The sequence below is a fragment of the Castor canadensis genome, chromosome 17 (genome assembly GCF_047511655.1).
Source record: "Castor canadensis chromosome 17, mCasCan1.hap1v2, whole genome shotgun sequence".
In the NCBI taxonomy this organism is placed as follows: Eukaryota; Metazoa; Chordata; class Mammalia; order Rodentia; family Castoridae; genus Castor; species Castor canadensis.
Window position 1 is genome coordinate 48,722,274 of NC_133402.1, and position 16,634 is coordinate 48,738,907.

At 46.7% G+C, this 16,634-nt stretch overlaps 1 protein-coding gene across 5 annotated transcripts in view; it reads right to left on the reverse strand.

Moving 5' to 3' along the window:
* Positions 1–2,602: 2,602 nt before the first annotated feature.
* The window catches only part of Pfkfb4 (6-phosphofructo-2-kinase/fructose-2,6-biphosphatase 4), a 37,522-nt gene continuing 23,490 nt past the window's right edge, over positions 2,603–16,634 (reverse strand). For all 5 annotated transcript variants that reach the window (XM_020177706.2, XM_074060153.1, XM_020177704.2 and 2 more), the window contains 4 exons: positions 9,528–9,632; positions 7,793–7,985; positions 6,720–6,784; positions 2,603–4,653 (listed from right to left, as the gene is read on the reverse strand). In XM_020177706.2, coding sequence (XP_020033295.1) covers positions 4,594–4,653; positions 6,720–6,784; positions 7,793–7,985; positions 9,528–9,632 — 423 coding nt within the window. In that variant the 3' untranslated portion in view covers positions 2,603–4,593. The remainder of the gene's footprint in view (positions 4,654–6,719; positions 6,785–7,792; positions 7,986–9,527; positions 9,633–16,634) is intronic.

Here is a 16,634-nt window from a genome sequence, read left to right on the forward strand (position 1 = left end):
AATATGTCAGTAATAGTGGAACTACTCTATGGAACTTAGGGAAAGGAAAAGAGAACGATAAAGCATCAACAATCTTGTAAAACATAACATCCATAAGGATATGTATTGAAAGCTGTTGAAAAACGGGATAGTGGCTAAAGGGGTGAGGGAGAGTAATGGAAGGGGCTGAACAGACTAAAATGAAGTATATCCACGGTGGGCATACATTGAGAAACCTCTTTGGCCATCACCTTAAATATTAATAATGAAAGACAACTATAAAACAGGTACAGCGTGGGGATACTAGTGGGAGGGAGAGAGTAAATGAGGGAGATTAAGGTGAGGGAATATGGCTGATGGACTTCATATACCTATATGAAATAGAACAAAGAAACCTCTTGTAATTGCTTTAAGTGGGGCACGGAGGGGGATGAGGGGAGAGGATGAGGGTGATCTAACCAACATACAGCATAAACCTAATCAGAATTGCCACTATAAATCCCCCCCCTCATATAACAAATATATCCTAATAAAAATTTATAATAAAAAAGAAGAGATTTATTTTACATTTTGTGGTGCTGGGGATTGAACCTAGGACCTGGAATATGCTAATCATACATTCTGTCACTCTGCTATAATGCCAAGTCAGAAAAGAGATTTACTTAGCTTATGGTTTTGAAGGCTGTAAGTCCAAGATCAGACATTCCCATCTAGTTTAGTCTTTGACAAGGGACCCTTGTTACATCATGGAAAATGTCATCAAGGTAGGAATGTGTGCAAGAAAGATGACACAGCAAGACAAGTAATGAGAGAGAGGGGAGGGATCCGTCTTGCCTTTTCCTAACAGCTTGCTCTCATGAGAACCATCCAGGGGCCCACAAGAACTACATCAATCTCTTCCAAGGGTTTCCCACTAGCTTCCACCTGTTACAGGTCCCACCACCTCTCTATACCCTGAGGACAAAGCTCCCACGACATGAACCCTCAGGAGACACACCAAACCATAGCAGATGCCAAAAGTTCCCTGGTATAACATAGAGGAAAGAATTCAAAGCCTTGGGCTGAGCATGGGGGATGTGGTTCAAGTGGTAGAGTGTTTGCCTAACATGCTAAAGGCCCTGGGTTCGATCCTCCAGTACTGCCAAAAAAAAAAAAAAAAAAGAATTTGAAGCCTTAAGACTTAGTCATTCATTCATTTATTCAAAATAAATGTTAGGACTGAGTTTATCATCAACAACTCATCTTTTCCCTAAGTAATCTTGGAAATACTCTCTTCAGCCTTAGGAAATTCATTGCTGAGGGGAGCATCTTTAAAAAGTTGGTTTGCTAGACTATTGTGACAAAGTGCCACAAACTGAATGGCTGAAACAACAGAAATTTATTATCTAACAGTTCCAGAGGCCAGAAGTCTGAAATCAAGGTGTTGGAAGGGCCATGCTCCCACAGAAGGCACTAGGGAATATTGGATTAGGAGCCCACCCTATCCAGTCTGACCTCATCTTAATTTATTATGTCTGCAATAATCTTAGTTCCAAATAAATTCACAAACAAGGCGCTGGTGGCTCACACCTGTAATCCTAGCTACTTGGGAGGCTGAGATCCAGATAGAGCAGGAGAATTGTGGTTTGAGGCCAGCCTGGGCCATCCCCAAAATAACCAGAGCAAAAGGGACTGGAGGTGTGGCTCAAGCCATAGAGCACTGGCTTTGCAAGCACAAAGCCCTGAGTTCAAACCCTTCCCCTCAAAAAGGGGGGCCAAATAAATGCACATTATGAGGTGCTGAGGGTTAGGATTTCAGTATATGAATGGGGGTACAGTTTAACTCCTAACAAGCACCATAGTAGGGACCCAGCTTGACATGACTAGACCCATTTTGGTCATAACCACCATTTTGCCTGCCAGGTGACCCTGCCATGTATCCTGAAACCTATAGGATAAGTCAAAGTCATGAAGACAGTCAGCCATACATGTTGTGCTGGCCACTGACATCCAGACTGCTTTTTTAACAGATGTTTGATACGTTGACAGTTGTTTTTTTATGGTTTTTTTTTTTTTTGTAGTACTAGAGTTTGAACTCAGGGCTTCAGGCTTGCTAGGCAGGCACTTACCACTTGAGCCACTTCATCAGTCTATGTTAACAGTTTTTGAGAAAGGTCAGGAACATTCTGGTTGGCTGCAGTCCACCCTTGTCAAACGTGGTAAATACATCCTTTTCTCCTCCCTTGGGGCACAGGGATCTTCCTGTCCTGCTGCCACCCAAGACACACATCTGATCATAATTCCCTAATAAACTGAACTTTGTGCAACCCAATAGCTGTCAATCTTTTTCTTTTGTCTCATAGTACCCTCCACCTTTGGCAGCAGGTTCTCATACATGTTTTCCCAAAGTATCACCGTTCTCTGTGGGTCAGAGGTTTCAGGTAGGCCTCCTCCCTGCCCATGAGCCCAACCCAGAGTTCACTCCAAGGTGACACAATTCCTCTCCACTGAGGGAGATGCCTAAGGGTGGGAGATGAACCAAGGGTCCCAACATAGACCTACAGAAAAAATTACAGCATGGGGCCTCTACAGAGCTGGCAGAAAGAACAACTCACAAATGGAGAACCAGCTACAAAATACAACCTTAAATTAGTTTTCAAAAACTATTTATTGCAATGAATGCTACACACAGTGCAATGTGTGGCGGAGATCCAATACCATCCATTCCAGGGGAAGCAGCAGAACAACAGCTTGGGCACACGAACCGCCCAGCTAAAACCTGCTAGCCAACCAGGCATGAGGCTGCCCATGCAGACAGAGGCTGCTCCAGGGCAGAGTGGAGGGAGGGGCAGCTCCTGCACATGCCTTGACACCCAGCTGCCTTTTCCCCAGTCCTCATAATTCATCTGAGTCCAGCAGCTCCTGCCTGCCCTCAGTTCAGAGAAAAAAGGCCTCGGTGGTCTTGCCTCAGGTAACATCCAGATGTATATGTGCAGCCACTGACCAAAGGAACCCACGATGTCTGACAAGTGTGTCCAGATGGCAAAAGTCACCCAAACTCCAAGGGATACAAAAGCAAAGCCAGCAGTTCCCATGTCCTAAAGGCAGTAGCCCAGAGCTGGGGCTTGAAGCTCTAATGGGAAATGAGTCCATAAGGAGGACCCTCCCACAGCCCCACCTCCACCCCAGACATCTCTCTACCTGTGTTTGTCCACAGCTGATGGAGCACACGAAGATGAGAGGCCACTGGCCAGGGACAAGGACAGTAGCCTCTCAGGAGCATGTGGTATTTGCAGGCTGCAAAGGCCCTGGAATGGCAGTGCGGAGCAGGGGCTGGAAAAGGCAGACTGCTCTGCCAGGCACAGGCCTGGAAAGATTCTGGTACAAAGTGTTCTTGGGATCCAGGGGCCTGGCTTCACCAAGGCACACAGCAGGTAGCCAACTACTAGAGTAGACAATTTCTTGTCCTGTTCCACGAACTGGTCCTGCACACCAGTCTGGCCAGCTGTGAAATGGAGTCAGAATCTCCTGCCCAAACCCAAAAGAACTCAGGGACATGACAGGTTCCAGACTTCACAAAGCCATTTTCACCAGGTTCATGTACACATGAACTGAACCTGTGATGTGGCTAGGGAATCCTCCCTTGGCCAGGGACTACTCGGGTTCTGTCCTCTCCCTTCCTCAGTCTCATAGGTAAAGGTCCACAAATACCAAGACAAATTTTACAGGACCACAAATATTTCTGAACCATTTATGGCAAATAAATGTCTATACCACCAGTGTTTATTCCAGTGTGGACAGAGGCAGCAACACATAGGCGAGAGGTGGCCTCCTTCCCAGCTGCCAGTGTGCAGCCAGGGAAGGGAAGACCCAGTCTCCTCCTTGGGCACTTCAATGTGGGCATCAGGAAGGTAGCTCATACAACTGCCTTGTCTTCATGTGGTTCCACTGTGGAAGCAGTGGAGAAGGAGCAGCCCTGGCTACCAGCTCCTCCTTAATCCAGTGTATGCCTTGGCAGAAGTTGAGAAGGGGTACTACAAATGCTGCCCTCTGGCTTTTCTTCAGTGCTGAAGCGAGTACGCTGCTCCCATCAGTGCCCACAGATGTGGGCGACATGGACCCGAGGGCCTGGCCAATGGCTGTGGCTCTTCTGTAACTGATAAGGAAGGCAGTAGACACTCAAGAGTTCCATGAAGACCTGGCCTCAGACTCTACAAGTGATCGCAGAGAACAACAGAGGCCTGGTAGGGGGTCACCTGCTCCACCCCCAAGCAGCTGGACCACAGTGGGGACATTCCAGTGAGACTTTCTATTTCACATTTACGGCTGCACACTTCACAAAGCAGCTGGACTGGTGAGAGCAGCCACTGAGCGTTCCAACAGAGGGACAGCAGTTGCTGCAGCCTCACCCGCCTGCACAACGAGTTGGGCCCAGCGACTCTTAGCAGCAAGTCAGCAGCCACATCCAACCCTGTCAGGTTGTCTGGGCTGGGGTTCTGGGTGGCACTAGCCACGCATGGCTTCAGGAGTGTTCCTGCATGGTGACTGTACACCAGTACCGCAAACAGTAGAAGGCCTGGAATGACCTTGTCTGCGGGGATCAGTGCCTGCCCAGGGTCAGTGGATGAGATGTTATCACTGGTGAGCAGGGACTGTGACGAGAGCTTCCTCTGGAGGCCTCGAGATGTCTACATTCTGTTCAAGTATAAAGACAGATCATTCACCTTAGGGCAGGAACAGATGGGACACCAGCTGCCTGCTTTCCTCATCACTGTAGCCAGACAGACGGATATTCTTACATTCTCAGTCCCTCTGCAGGACTCCAGACCCTGACCTTCCCTAAAAACACAGAAGAGATGGATGCCACCCTCTCTGCTCTACTGCAGGTAAATCTGGTGTCACTCAAAGCAAGGCCAGCCCACCTCCTGTCTCAGGGCTGGGTCAACTAGGGAAGAACCCAACCCAGCTTGGTGCTTGCTTCCTCATCAGTGGGGTCAGGAAGGGGGTTGGCTCCTAAGAGTGCCTCCTTCCTGGCTGTGTGTCAGTGGACAGGTGTCAGATGTAGCTTCACAGCCTGTGGACTCAACCAGTCTACAGCACAGTCTGAGTCCTTGGTTCTGGGCCATAGGGCCCCTGGGAGCCTCTGAAGCTCTCCACTATAGACTGTAGATGGCTCCCACAAAGATGTAAAGCCCAGGTCTATCTTTAGCCTGCCGAACTTAGGGTATCTCAGGCTTGAGGAATAGGGGGCCTAAGACTTCTCTCAGTTCCATGAGGCTGTCCTAAGTCAGTCCTGATTCTGGCCCTCTCCCCCACTTATTGACCCTTGGAGCTACACCTGTAGGAGAGGTTACCAATGACTTGAGCTATTAAAGTCCTGTACATGTGACATGCCCAGACCTGCCCCCACCCCTAGCCTACAACTGGCTCACAGCTGGAATTCCAGGGGTACATGCAATTCTCACTTTAAGGCAGGCTTCCCAAGGGCCCCCTTTCCCAATGCAGCCTACCCTGGTTCTCAGGATTGGATGACCCTGAGAACCTGTCTACCTGAAAGGGTGTTGTCTCTGACCCTGGGGCCAGTAAAAATTTGCCCATCAGAAGTACCCACCCGAGGCAGGCAGAGTGACTATCAGTCACTGTGTGGCCATGGGCTGGCAGAGTCAGCCGTGCAAGGCTATGAGGCCTGGAGCCTTGTCTTACCATCGCCCTGTCAATACTGGGAGCCCACTGCCACCTGAGCTTTCCTCAGAATGAAGGGTGCCTGGTAGGATACGCCTTTCCCTATGGCCTGTAGGTGCCAGATTGGCCCTGGGCCAAATTTGGCCAAGACACACAGATTCCCAGAGCAAAGGGAAAAGAGGTATGTTTGGTGACTGGTTCTGGTTGGGGTAGTAACCTCGGGAAGGAATACAACACACCCACACATCTCTGCCTATAGGCCGTGAGGCCACAGGTGAGCAGGGGCACCCAGGAGGCTGGGCCCAAAGCCTGTATGCTCAGCAGAGCCCCAGGACCCAAGCTCTTTCAATCATGGATGGCAACAGGTGTGACTTTGGCCACAGAAGCGTTCTCAATACAGGGGACTCAACTCATATTGGGGTCCCAGAAAGGGAGGTCAGTCTAGCCTTTGGCCTCAGTGGGAGACCCATGCTACCTGAGGCCTGTTCTGGGCATTGAGAGGCTCTGGGCAGCACTTGGAGGAGCTTCCACCTTAAACAAGACTTTGGGGAACATGGGTGGTGAGCTGCCCTCTGGAGGGAGGTCTCTGCCTAGTGCTGGGTCCCCTGGCATCTTCCCCCACAAAGTATGATACCATTTTAATGTTCCAAGTGCTCCAGTTACAAAAGGTGCTTATGAGGCCTGGGCTGGCAGGGAGAGAATGGGAGAATCCCTATATGCACCTGTGGGGGCCTCTAGCCTCTTCCTCAACTGGGCCCCCTCTGGCTCAGACCTCCCTGGTGGGGGTGCTGGGGAGCTGTGCGTCTCAATGACTGGGAGCCAACCACACCCAAGCTCGGCTGCTTCCAAGCCTGATGGCACAGCTCCAGGAATTTCCCCACCCCCAGGGCAGTGGGCCTTGGGAAACACCTAACCAAGCCGCAGCTCCACCCTAAGGACAAGAGAACAGCTTTGGTGGAGAACAGCCTTGGCAGAAGACTCACACTGCCTCTGGCAGATGCCCCAGTGGTTCTGAAGAAGTGGAATATGGACACCCCCAGGGAACATGCCCACCACCCCAGCAGTGACCCCATTGCTACCTGAGGCCTGTCCCGATGTGTGTTCACAGCTGCCACATTCAGGAATATGGACTCCACTTTACAACCTGTCAAAGGGAAGAGACAAATGCAGTCCCCTCCTGAAAGGAAGCGAGTCACAAAGGACAGAGTTTCTCTCAGGAGGAGGCTAGGGTTTATGGGATGGAGTAGCTGTCTCAGCTTCATTCTAGTCTTTCTATGGCAGGCAACTCCGACAGTCCACCAGGAAGGACAAGGTGCCTTATCACACTTGTGTTCATTCATGTGTGACTACCAGATTTACCACACAGAAGCCCTAAGGTGCCTATCCCAGGGACTCAGGGTGGTCACTTACTCTTTTTTTCTTTTAGGATACTGGGGTTTGAACTCAGGGTCTCATATATGCTAGGCAGGTGCTCTTCCACTTGAGTCATTCTGCCAGCCCTTTTTTGTGTTGGGTAATTTTTGAGATAAGGTCTCGTGAACTTTTTGCCTCATCTGGCTTAGAACACTGATCCTCTTTAGCTCTGCCTCCTGAGTAGCTAGGATTACAGCCATGAGCCACCAGTGCCTGTTGGTCAATTACTCTTGAGGTTCCAAAGCCAGTGATACCCCCAACGCTGCCACACAAGGTTCAATCAATCAGCCTTGGGCAATGAGCTCGGTGCAGTGGGGGTTCACTGGAATGACATCAACTGCCATGAGCATCATGCTTTCAAGAGCACCTATATTGAAGGTATGGCCCAGGAGATGAGGAAGACACCTGAGGTCTTTGCTGACACAAGGGAAAAGCATGGATGGGAACAAACCTCCCTGCACCCGAATATTTTAAGAGTAAGGAAGGATCACTGGGAAGGCTTCCTGGTGGTGGTGGTGGTGCTGAGCTTTGAACACAGAGCTCTGTGCATGCTAGGCATATACTCTATCACTGAGCTATACCACAGCCCCAACACATAAACTTAAAAAATTAAGCAAATTGGGAAAGTGGGGGGAATGGGCCACTAATGGGATTTTCAAGGGATTTGCAGACAATCATGGAACTCGGCAGAAAACCAACATCGTAACAACCAAGGTCGACATGGGGGAAGCTCCCTTACCGTAAGCCACAGGCGTCAGCTTCAGAACCGTGTGTAGGGGACACTTGAGGTAGGGCAGCTGTTCTGCTGCCTTATCAAGGAAGTAGGCCAGAAGGCAGCGCATCACCGCCTGGTGGCAGATGACCAACACGTTCTCCTGCCTCTCCAGTTCCATGATAACAGGCTCCAGCCGCTGGACCAAGTCCTCGTAGGACTAGAAAGGTAAGCAGGGAAGGTGTCCCTCAGGCAGGCTCCAGGGATAAGAATAGAGGCATCCTGGACAATGGTCACCTTCCCATCCTTGGAGCTGCTCATGTGGGAGGCTGTGGCTAGAACTCCTCCAGCTTGGCTCCTGAGGGCATGGGGTGGGCAGTTGTCCCTAAAGGACTGCCATAATAAGATGTCTGTCTTGAGGAGGAAGCGGGGCAGGGGAGAGAAGACCTGGGAAAAGGGCCACCTTCTCCTTGCAGGACCAGCTCATGGTAGAACTGAAGGGCTAAACCTTAGGCTCCCATCCCCAGGGGCCCCCTCATGCCCACCTGTGCTGAACCCTTCACTTGCTGGCAACTGTGACTGGTGGAAAAGATGCTGCATTCTTCTAGCCCACAGCAAATAGGGTAGAAAGGGCAGTAGGAAAGAGAGCAAAAGCCCCAGAACTTCCTGGAGTGTGGCCATCAGAAACACCTGAGATCCCAGGAACAACCCTAGCAGTCTGCCTGCCCTGTGCCCTCCCCCATTGCAGTGTAAACTTGGACCCCTGCTCATTGCTGGACCAACCCCTCAGCCTGGCATTTGAGACATTTTCACCAGAGAACTGGGCCTAAGCCCTGGAGGAGCTTCATTTGCACATAGCAAAGAGCCCTTCAAAATAAGGCCTAAACTAGTTGGAGCTGAATTTGCCCCATGCTTCAACTAGGAATACCAACACACTGATTTGTGCCAGCCCCTGGTAGTTCTTGGGAAATCCTAGATCAATTATTTTGGTAACTAATTTCCTAAGCAATTTTTTTTCTATACTCTCAAGTTTGAGCAGCCAGATGCTTTCTCTTTACTGCTATCTGAACTGGTTTTAAATCTGAACTCTGCCTCACAGCATGATGTGTGTGTGTGGGGGGGTTATTCCTGTTACCATAGCTACACTATTCTTGAAGGCAGTACAGTATAGGGGCCTATATGAGTTTGGCTTCTGGGTGGGGATGCACCTCCATGTCGGGGATGGCACATGTCGCTGTGAGAGAGGACAGTATCACCAGGTGACATGGGGAAGCATCCAAAGGAAGGGAAAAGGTCCTGGGTAGAACCATGAGTGGGCCTGATTCTCAGGCCTGGCACTGTGTCCCTGACTCCTTGGCCACTTAAGCACCTGGGAAGGGCTGACAACTCCCTGGGAAAGGAGCTGGCCTGGGAATGCAGGGGACCATGTGCCATCTCTATCTATAGGGGTCCTAGGAAAGCCAAACCCCACAGAAACAGCTCAGGCCCTGTCCTTCCGAATCTCCACTCCTGGGAAGGGGGAAACAAAGGTGGGGAGCAGGAATCCAGTGGCTCTCAGCACTGGGTGCCTGCCCTATACAGCTCTATCCTCCCACCACCCAAGGAAGGGGCAAAGGCCCAGGCCACAGAGCTGGAAAGGTGGAAGATGGAACCCAAACCCAGGCTGGCCTGCCTCAAGCGCAGGCAGACCCAGGCCCTTAGCCACAGGCAGTACTCCCAGGCAGGCAGCAGGCACTGAGATTAAGCCCCCAATCTTACCCACCTCTCCCTTGGGGTACCGGTATCTGTACTTGTCCTGGTCCCGCAGGGCAAATTCCAGTGGATAATGATCCTGAATCTCTTCATAGGTCATTTCCTCACAGACACCCTAGGGAGACACCACAGTCATCACACATCCCATGCCAGGCCTGGAAGACCAGCATGGGGGAAGGAGGCAGAGAAGACCAGTTTATGGAGCTGAGAATGTCTGGGAAAAGCAGGCCCTCTTGGGACATTATGCATAGTGGCAACCTCCTATTTATACGAAGCTTTCAGAACAGTACTTGTCCACCAATCCATCATCCATTCATCCAGTTTATGATGCCATAGAAATAAGCAAATGTTAGCAATGAGTTTTCTTTGTGGGGGGGCTGGGAGGACATGGAGGGGTTGTTATGAGTCCAGGCTTGCCTGGAACTTGAGATCCCCCTGCTTCAGCCTCCTGAATACTGGGATTACAGGCATGTACCACCATGCCCAGCCTGTGTGTCTTTTCTTATGTGTCTCTACTATGCTGTGGAAACACAGTATCTGAGTATAGGTTGTTGTGCAAACTATAAAGCAAAACTTCACTTGTGTTATTTGGGACACACATAGACTACCTTATATAAATGTAAAAAATAAAACAAAACAAAGGTGCCCAGACAGCAAAGAAGAAAACTGGCTAAAAACACTTAGGTATCATTAAAGGAACCAGACTGAGTCCACATCACAAACAGCATTATGGAACACTTCCCCAGGACACTGTGAAGAGTTGACACTCCTCTTCCCAGGAGTCCAGGAATGTCTGAAGACAATATCTATCCTTTGCAAGTTCAAGCTAGGAGCAGCAGAAAAGACACCCAGGGAGAGAGAAAAGCAATAAAACTCCCTAATAAAAAACTGATTATCTCTGCCTTAGTTTTGGAATTTTTTCTCCAAAGGGTGAGGGCAAAGTTAATCTATTAGAAAAAGAGGCTGTGTATGGTGGCTCATGCCTATAATCCCAGCTACTTGGGAGGCAGAGATAGGATCGCACATCAAGATCAGCTCAGGCAAAACAGTTAGCAAGACCATCTCAACAAACAAGCCATGTGTGGTGGTAAATGTCTATAATCCCAATTACATGGGAAGCATAGTTAGGAGGATCACAGCGCCAGGCCAGCCTAGGCAAAAAACGTGAGACTCTATCTTAAGAAATAGCTAAAGTAAAAAAGGGCTGGGGACACAGCTCAAGTGGTAGAATGTTTGCCTAGCAAGTACAAGGCCCTGAGTTCAATTCAATGCATCACCAAAAAAAAGAAAAAAGATAAAAATGTGAATTACAGTTATAAATGCTTATATCAAAAAAGAATGCAAAGTCTCAGGAAGCAGAGATAAAAACAGAAACAAAAAAACCCTTCACAAAAGAGGGCTGGTGGAGTGGCTCAAGTTGTAGGCCCTGAGTTCAAACCCTCAAACCCGGCACTGCAAAAAAAAAAAAAAAAAAAAAAAAGGCAGGTGCCAGTGGCTCACACCTGTAATCTTAGCTACTTAGGAGGCTGAGGTCTGAGGCCAACCCAGGCAAATAGTTTGAGAGACCCAATCTCCAAAATACACAGAGCAAATGGATTGGAGGTGTGGCTCAAGCGGTAGAGGCCCTGAGTTCAAACCCTGTTCCACCAAAAAAAAAAAAAATTGCATCTGTACTGAACATGGGGACACAGCTCAATGGTACAGCACTTGCCTTGCAAGCACAAGCCCCTGAGTTCAAACCCCAGTACCACCAAAAAATAAAAGAGGCTCTCAGTTTGATTGCCAGCACCACTGAGGGAAAATTGCACAGAACATGTACAGACTTTTTTCCTTGTCATTATTCCCTGAATGGTATAGTATAACAACTATTTGTATAGCACTTACATTGTGGTTGGTGTTATAAGCAGCAAGATAGGATTTAAAGCAGACAGAGGATGTGCAAGCACTACACATTGGTGTAAAATAGACTTGAGCATCAACAGATTTTGGTATTCACCATATAGCCAATCCCCCATGGATACTGAGGGATGACTAGACAAACAAATTAGGCAGCTTAGATGATACACAAAATGCCTGTTGTGGATTGAATTGCATTCCCAAAAAAGATATGTTAAAATCCTAACCCCTGGCACCTATGAATGCCACCTTATTTGAAATAGGGTTTTTTTTTTTTTTTTGAGACACAGTCTTACTATGTAACTCAGATGGGCCTAGAACTTGGGATCTCCCTGCCTCAGCCTCCCAATTACTGGGATTACAGACATGTACCACCACGCCTGGCTATAAATAAGGTCTTTTCAGTTATAATCAAGTTAAGGGCATATTGGATCATGTAGGCCAGTGTTCTGTTGAAAAGGTATAGACAGTTACTCATGAGGCAGAGGCAGGAGGATCCCAAGTTCCAAGCTAGCCCCAGAAAAATACAAACAGAAGGATGGGGGCATGGCTCAAGCAATAAGGAGCTTGCCTAGCATGTGTTCAAGGTCCTGGGTTCAACCCCAGTACCACACACACACACAGAGGCATAGACAGGCTATTCCAGTAGCACTTGGAGTGCAGTTTGAGGCCAGCCTGGGTTGCAAAGTGAGACTGTCTCCAAAGGGGGAAAAAAAGAACCATAGACCTACAGGGACGAAGGCCATGTGACAATGGAGGTAGGGACTGGCTGATGCACTACAAGCCAAGGAATGCCAAGGATTGCTGGGAACAATCAAAAACTAGGAAGAGGCAAGGAAGATTCTTCACTAGAGCCCTCAGAGGGAGAGGACTTGGCTGATGACTTGATTTCATACTTTTAGGCTCTAGAACTGGGGCAGAATAAGCTGTTGTTTTAAGTCACCCATTTTATGTTATTTCATTATAGCAGCCCTAGGAAACATATATTTTAGTATCAGGAAGTGAAACATTGCTGTAATAAGTAACTAAAATGTGGAAGTGGTTAAAGAACTGGGTAGTAGGTGGAAGCTGGAAGATTTTTGAAGTGAATAACAAAAACTTAGAATGCCTTGACGAGCCTGCTGATAGAAGTATTGACATTAACTGGGCGTGGTGGCCCACACCTGTAATCCTGGCACTTAGAAAGAAGATGATAAAGAGAGCTTGTTGTCTTAAAGAATACAGGTATCAAGCTGGGCACTGGTGGCTCACGCTTATAATCCTAGCTACTCAGGAGGCAGAGATCAGGAGGATGGCAGTTGGAAGTCAGCCTAGGCATACAGGCTATCTCGAAAAAATCCTTCATAAAAAAGGGCTGGTAGAGTAGCTCAAGGTATAGGCCATGAGTTCAAACCCCGGTACCGCAAAAAAACCAAACCAATATGGGTATCACCATGAGTAGGATGTTGATAGAAAAGTGAATGTTAAAGGCGAGGCCTCAGAAGGAAGACAGTGCAGGTTACAGAAACTAGAGAAAAGGGGATCTTTGCTATAAAGTGGCAGAGAACTTAGGCCAATTGTGTCCCAGTGTTGGGTGACTACAAACAAAGAGACAGGCAATAACAAGTGCTAGGAAAGATGTAGAGAAATCAGAACCCTCATGCACTGCTGGTGGGAAGGCAGAATGGCCAAGCCGCTTTAAAAAACAATCTGGCAGTTTCTCAAAAGGATAAACATAGCTACAATGTGAGCCAGAAATTCTACTCTGATGTATAGGATAAAGAGAATCCTATAGGATAAAGTGAAATCCTAGCCACTCAGGAGGCAGAGATCAGGAGGATCGCAGTTCAAATCCAGCCTGGGCAAATAATTCAAGAGACCCTATCTCAAAAAACCCATCACAAAAAATGACTGGTATAGTGGCTCAAGGTATAGGCCCTGAGTTCAAGGACCACAAAAAAAAATATATATATATATCCACACAGACACTTGTACATCAATGTTCATACCTGCTTTATTTGTAATAGCTCCAAGTGGACAACACCCAAATGCTCATCAATTTTTTTTTTGGCAGTACTGAGGTTTGAATTCAGAGCCTCACACTTGCTAGGCAGGCACTCTACCACTTGAACCACTCCACCAGCCCACTCATCACTTGTTAATAGATAATATATGGCATAATCATACAATGGAACATTATTCAGCCATAAAAAAGAGTGAAGTTAAAAAAAATAATAAAATACTGATACATGCTACAACATGATGAACTTCAAAAACATTTTGCCAAGTGAAAGAAGTCAGACACAAAAGACCATTTACTGTGTGAAATATCCAGAGTAAGCAAATTTATAGAGAAAGAAAACAGGTTCGTAACAGACTAGGGAGAAGGGTGGGGGTTTGGGAGGAATGGAAGTGGCTGCTTTTGGATCCAAGATTTCTTTCTGAGGTGGTGAAATGTTCTAAACTCAGGGTTTGGACTCATTTGCAAAGCAGGCATTCTACCACTTGAGTCACACCTCCAGTCCATTTGCTGTGGTTATTTTGGAAATTGGGTCTTGTGAACTATTTGCCTGAGCTGGCCTTGAACCACAATCCTCCTGGTTTCAGCCTCCCAAGTAGCTAGGATTGCAGGCATGAGCCACCAACTAAAGCTGTTATTTTTAAAAAGGGGATATAAAGCTGTAATTATGGAAATGACTAAGGAAAAAAATTACAATGTTGCAACAGAAGCCGAGCCCAAGGTTGTTTATCAGAACAGAGGAAAAGAACAAAGATAAATAAACATGGAACGATGATTAATAGAGCATAGAAATTACAGTAGTTTCAAAACTTGAAAAATCCATAGCATGTAGGAAAATAATTAGATAACCTTCAAAGGAAAAAAAAAAAAAAACAAAAAAACAGGTGGCCTCACCAAATCAAATGCTAAGAAGCATCCATGTATGAGGGAGGAAGACACAGTCTGTAACTGGCCTCAGAAAGTTGCTATTTAGGCCAGGGGCTGGTGGCTCATGCCTGTAATCCTAGCTACTCAGGAGACAGAGATCAGGAGGATTGTAGTTCGAAGCCAGCCTGGGCAAATAGTTTTGTGAGATTCTATCTCAAAAAAACCCTTTGCAAAAAAAGAGCTGGTGGAGTGGCTCAAGGTATAGGCCCTGAATTCAAGCCCCAGCACTGCAAAAAAAAAAAAAAAAAAAAAAAGAGTTGCTGTTTGGGTGAAAAAAAGAAAATTAGCTGCCAAAAGTCTTAACCTCCTCCAGGCACAGAAAGGCCTAAAGGACTACAAAGTAGATTATTTAAACTGCTTTTTTTTTTTTTTAAAGAAAGAATCAATTCTGAAGAAGAGAACAAAAAATAGAAAAAAATAAACACAATGCTATACTCTGCTCAACATTAACAAATAAAAAGAGCAGAAAGGAAACAAATGAAAATAACACACCCTCATTTTTCCCAACAGCAAATCAAGAATTATTTTCAGCCAGGCATGGTAGCACACACCTATAATTCCAGATACCCTATAGGCAAAGGTAGGAGGATCCTAGTCTGATACCAGCCCCTATCTGAAAAATAAACTAAAGCAAAAAGGGCTGGGGGCTTGGCTCAAGTGGTGGAGCACTCGCTAGCAAGCACAAGGCCCTGAGTTTAAATTCCAGTATGGCCAAAAAATATTTTATTTATTCTTCCGTGTATCTTGATTAGGAATGTCTTTGAAGCTTTAAGTTAACAACTACTAGAGTAAGAATACTGACTACCTTCCATGAAAGGAAAATAAAGGAGAGAGAGAGAGAGAGAGAGAGAATCTGTGACCTTTGCAAGCAGCAGGTCTTTATTAGGGAGAGGAGACCTGAGAGGGACCCTCCGCCATCAGAGTAACACTCTGAGAGGGGCGAGAGCAGGCCTCTCTTCCAGGCTGGGGTTTTTAAGCATCCAGTGGTGGGAAAAGGGAGGCTGGAGTGGATGGGCATTAGGAAAATGGACTGCGAAGGGGGAATGGGGAAAGGTGCTGGACATTATTGGGAAGGTCACTGGGGCTGGGCAGCCAGCCACACATGTTATTTTTCTCTGGCCTTTTATAGAAGGTAACCATGTTTGTATTGTTTTAGTGTTTCTCAATATTCCAGCATTCCAAATCACAGAAAACAAAACACCTACACAGAAATATTGAAATAAAGAGAAAACTACAAGGTATTGTATGTTTATTATTATGTTATCAAACATAACAACAACAATAATAACAAGTGGGACTAAGGGTGTAACTCAATGGCATAGAATTGGCCTAGCATGTGTAAGGCCCTGGGTTCGATCCCCAGCACTGCAAAAAGAACTCTGAAAATAATAAATGAAGTCAGGCACTAGTGGCTTATGCATGTAATCCTAGACACTTGGGAGGATGAGATCAGGAGGATCAAATTTTGAGGCCAGCCTGGACAAATAATTCAAGAGAGCCCATCTCCAAGATAAGCAGAGCAAAATGGACTGGAAGTGTGGCTCCAGACCTAGAGTGCCTGAGTTCAAACCCCAGCACCACCAAAAAAAAAAAAAAATGGTTTTAGATCCCTCAATGGAGTATGTATATGTATACTCCTTTCATGTAAAGAAATGACACAAAGAGTTTAAAAGCAAAAAGGGGGAAACATAAAAAACGTGGACAAAAAGTAGGATGGCCCATCAAAACCAAAATGAAAAATCACTTCACATCTATTAGGATAGATAGAATCAATACTTAGAAAATAACAAGTGCTAATAAGGATGTGGAACTTTGTGCATCCTTGGTGGCAAGGTACAATGGCAGCTGCTATGGGAAACAGTGTAGCAGTTCCTCAAAAAACAAAGACAGAACTACCCCATGATCTAGCAATTCCACTTCCAGTTATATATCAAAAACAGCTCAGTTGAAAGCAGTGTATCCAAGCTATATCTGTACCCTTATCTTCACAGCAGTATTACTCACAATAGTGAAAAGGTGGAAGCAAGGGCTGACAGAGTGACTCAAGTGGTACAGCACCTGTTTAGCAAGCGTGAGGCCCTGAGTTCAAACCCCAGTACCGCCAGAAAAAAAAAAAAAAAGCTGGAAGCAACCATAGTGCTCATCGACAGATGAATGGATAGTCAAAATGTGTATAATTCAGCCTTAAAAGGCAAGGAAATTCTGACATATGCTACAATATGGATGAACTTTGAGGACAGTATGCCAAGTGAAATAAGCCAAGGGCTGGGGATGTAGCTCAGTGGTGCAGCACTT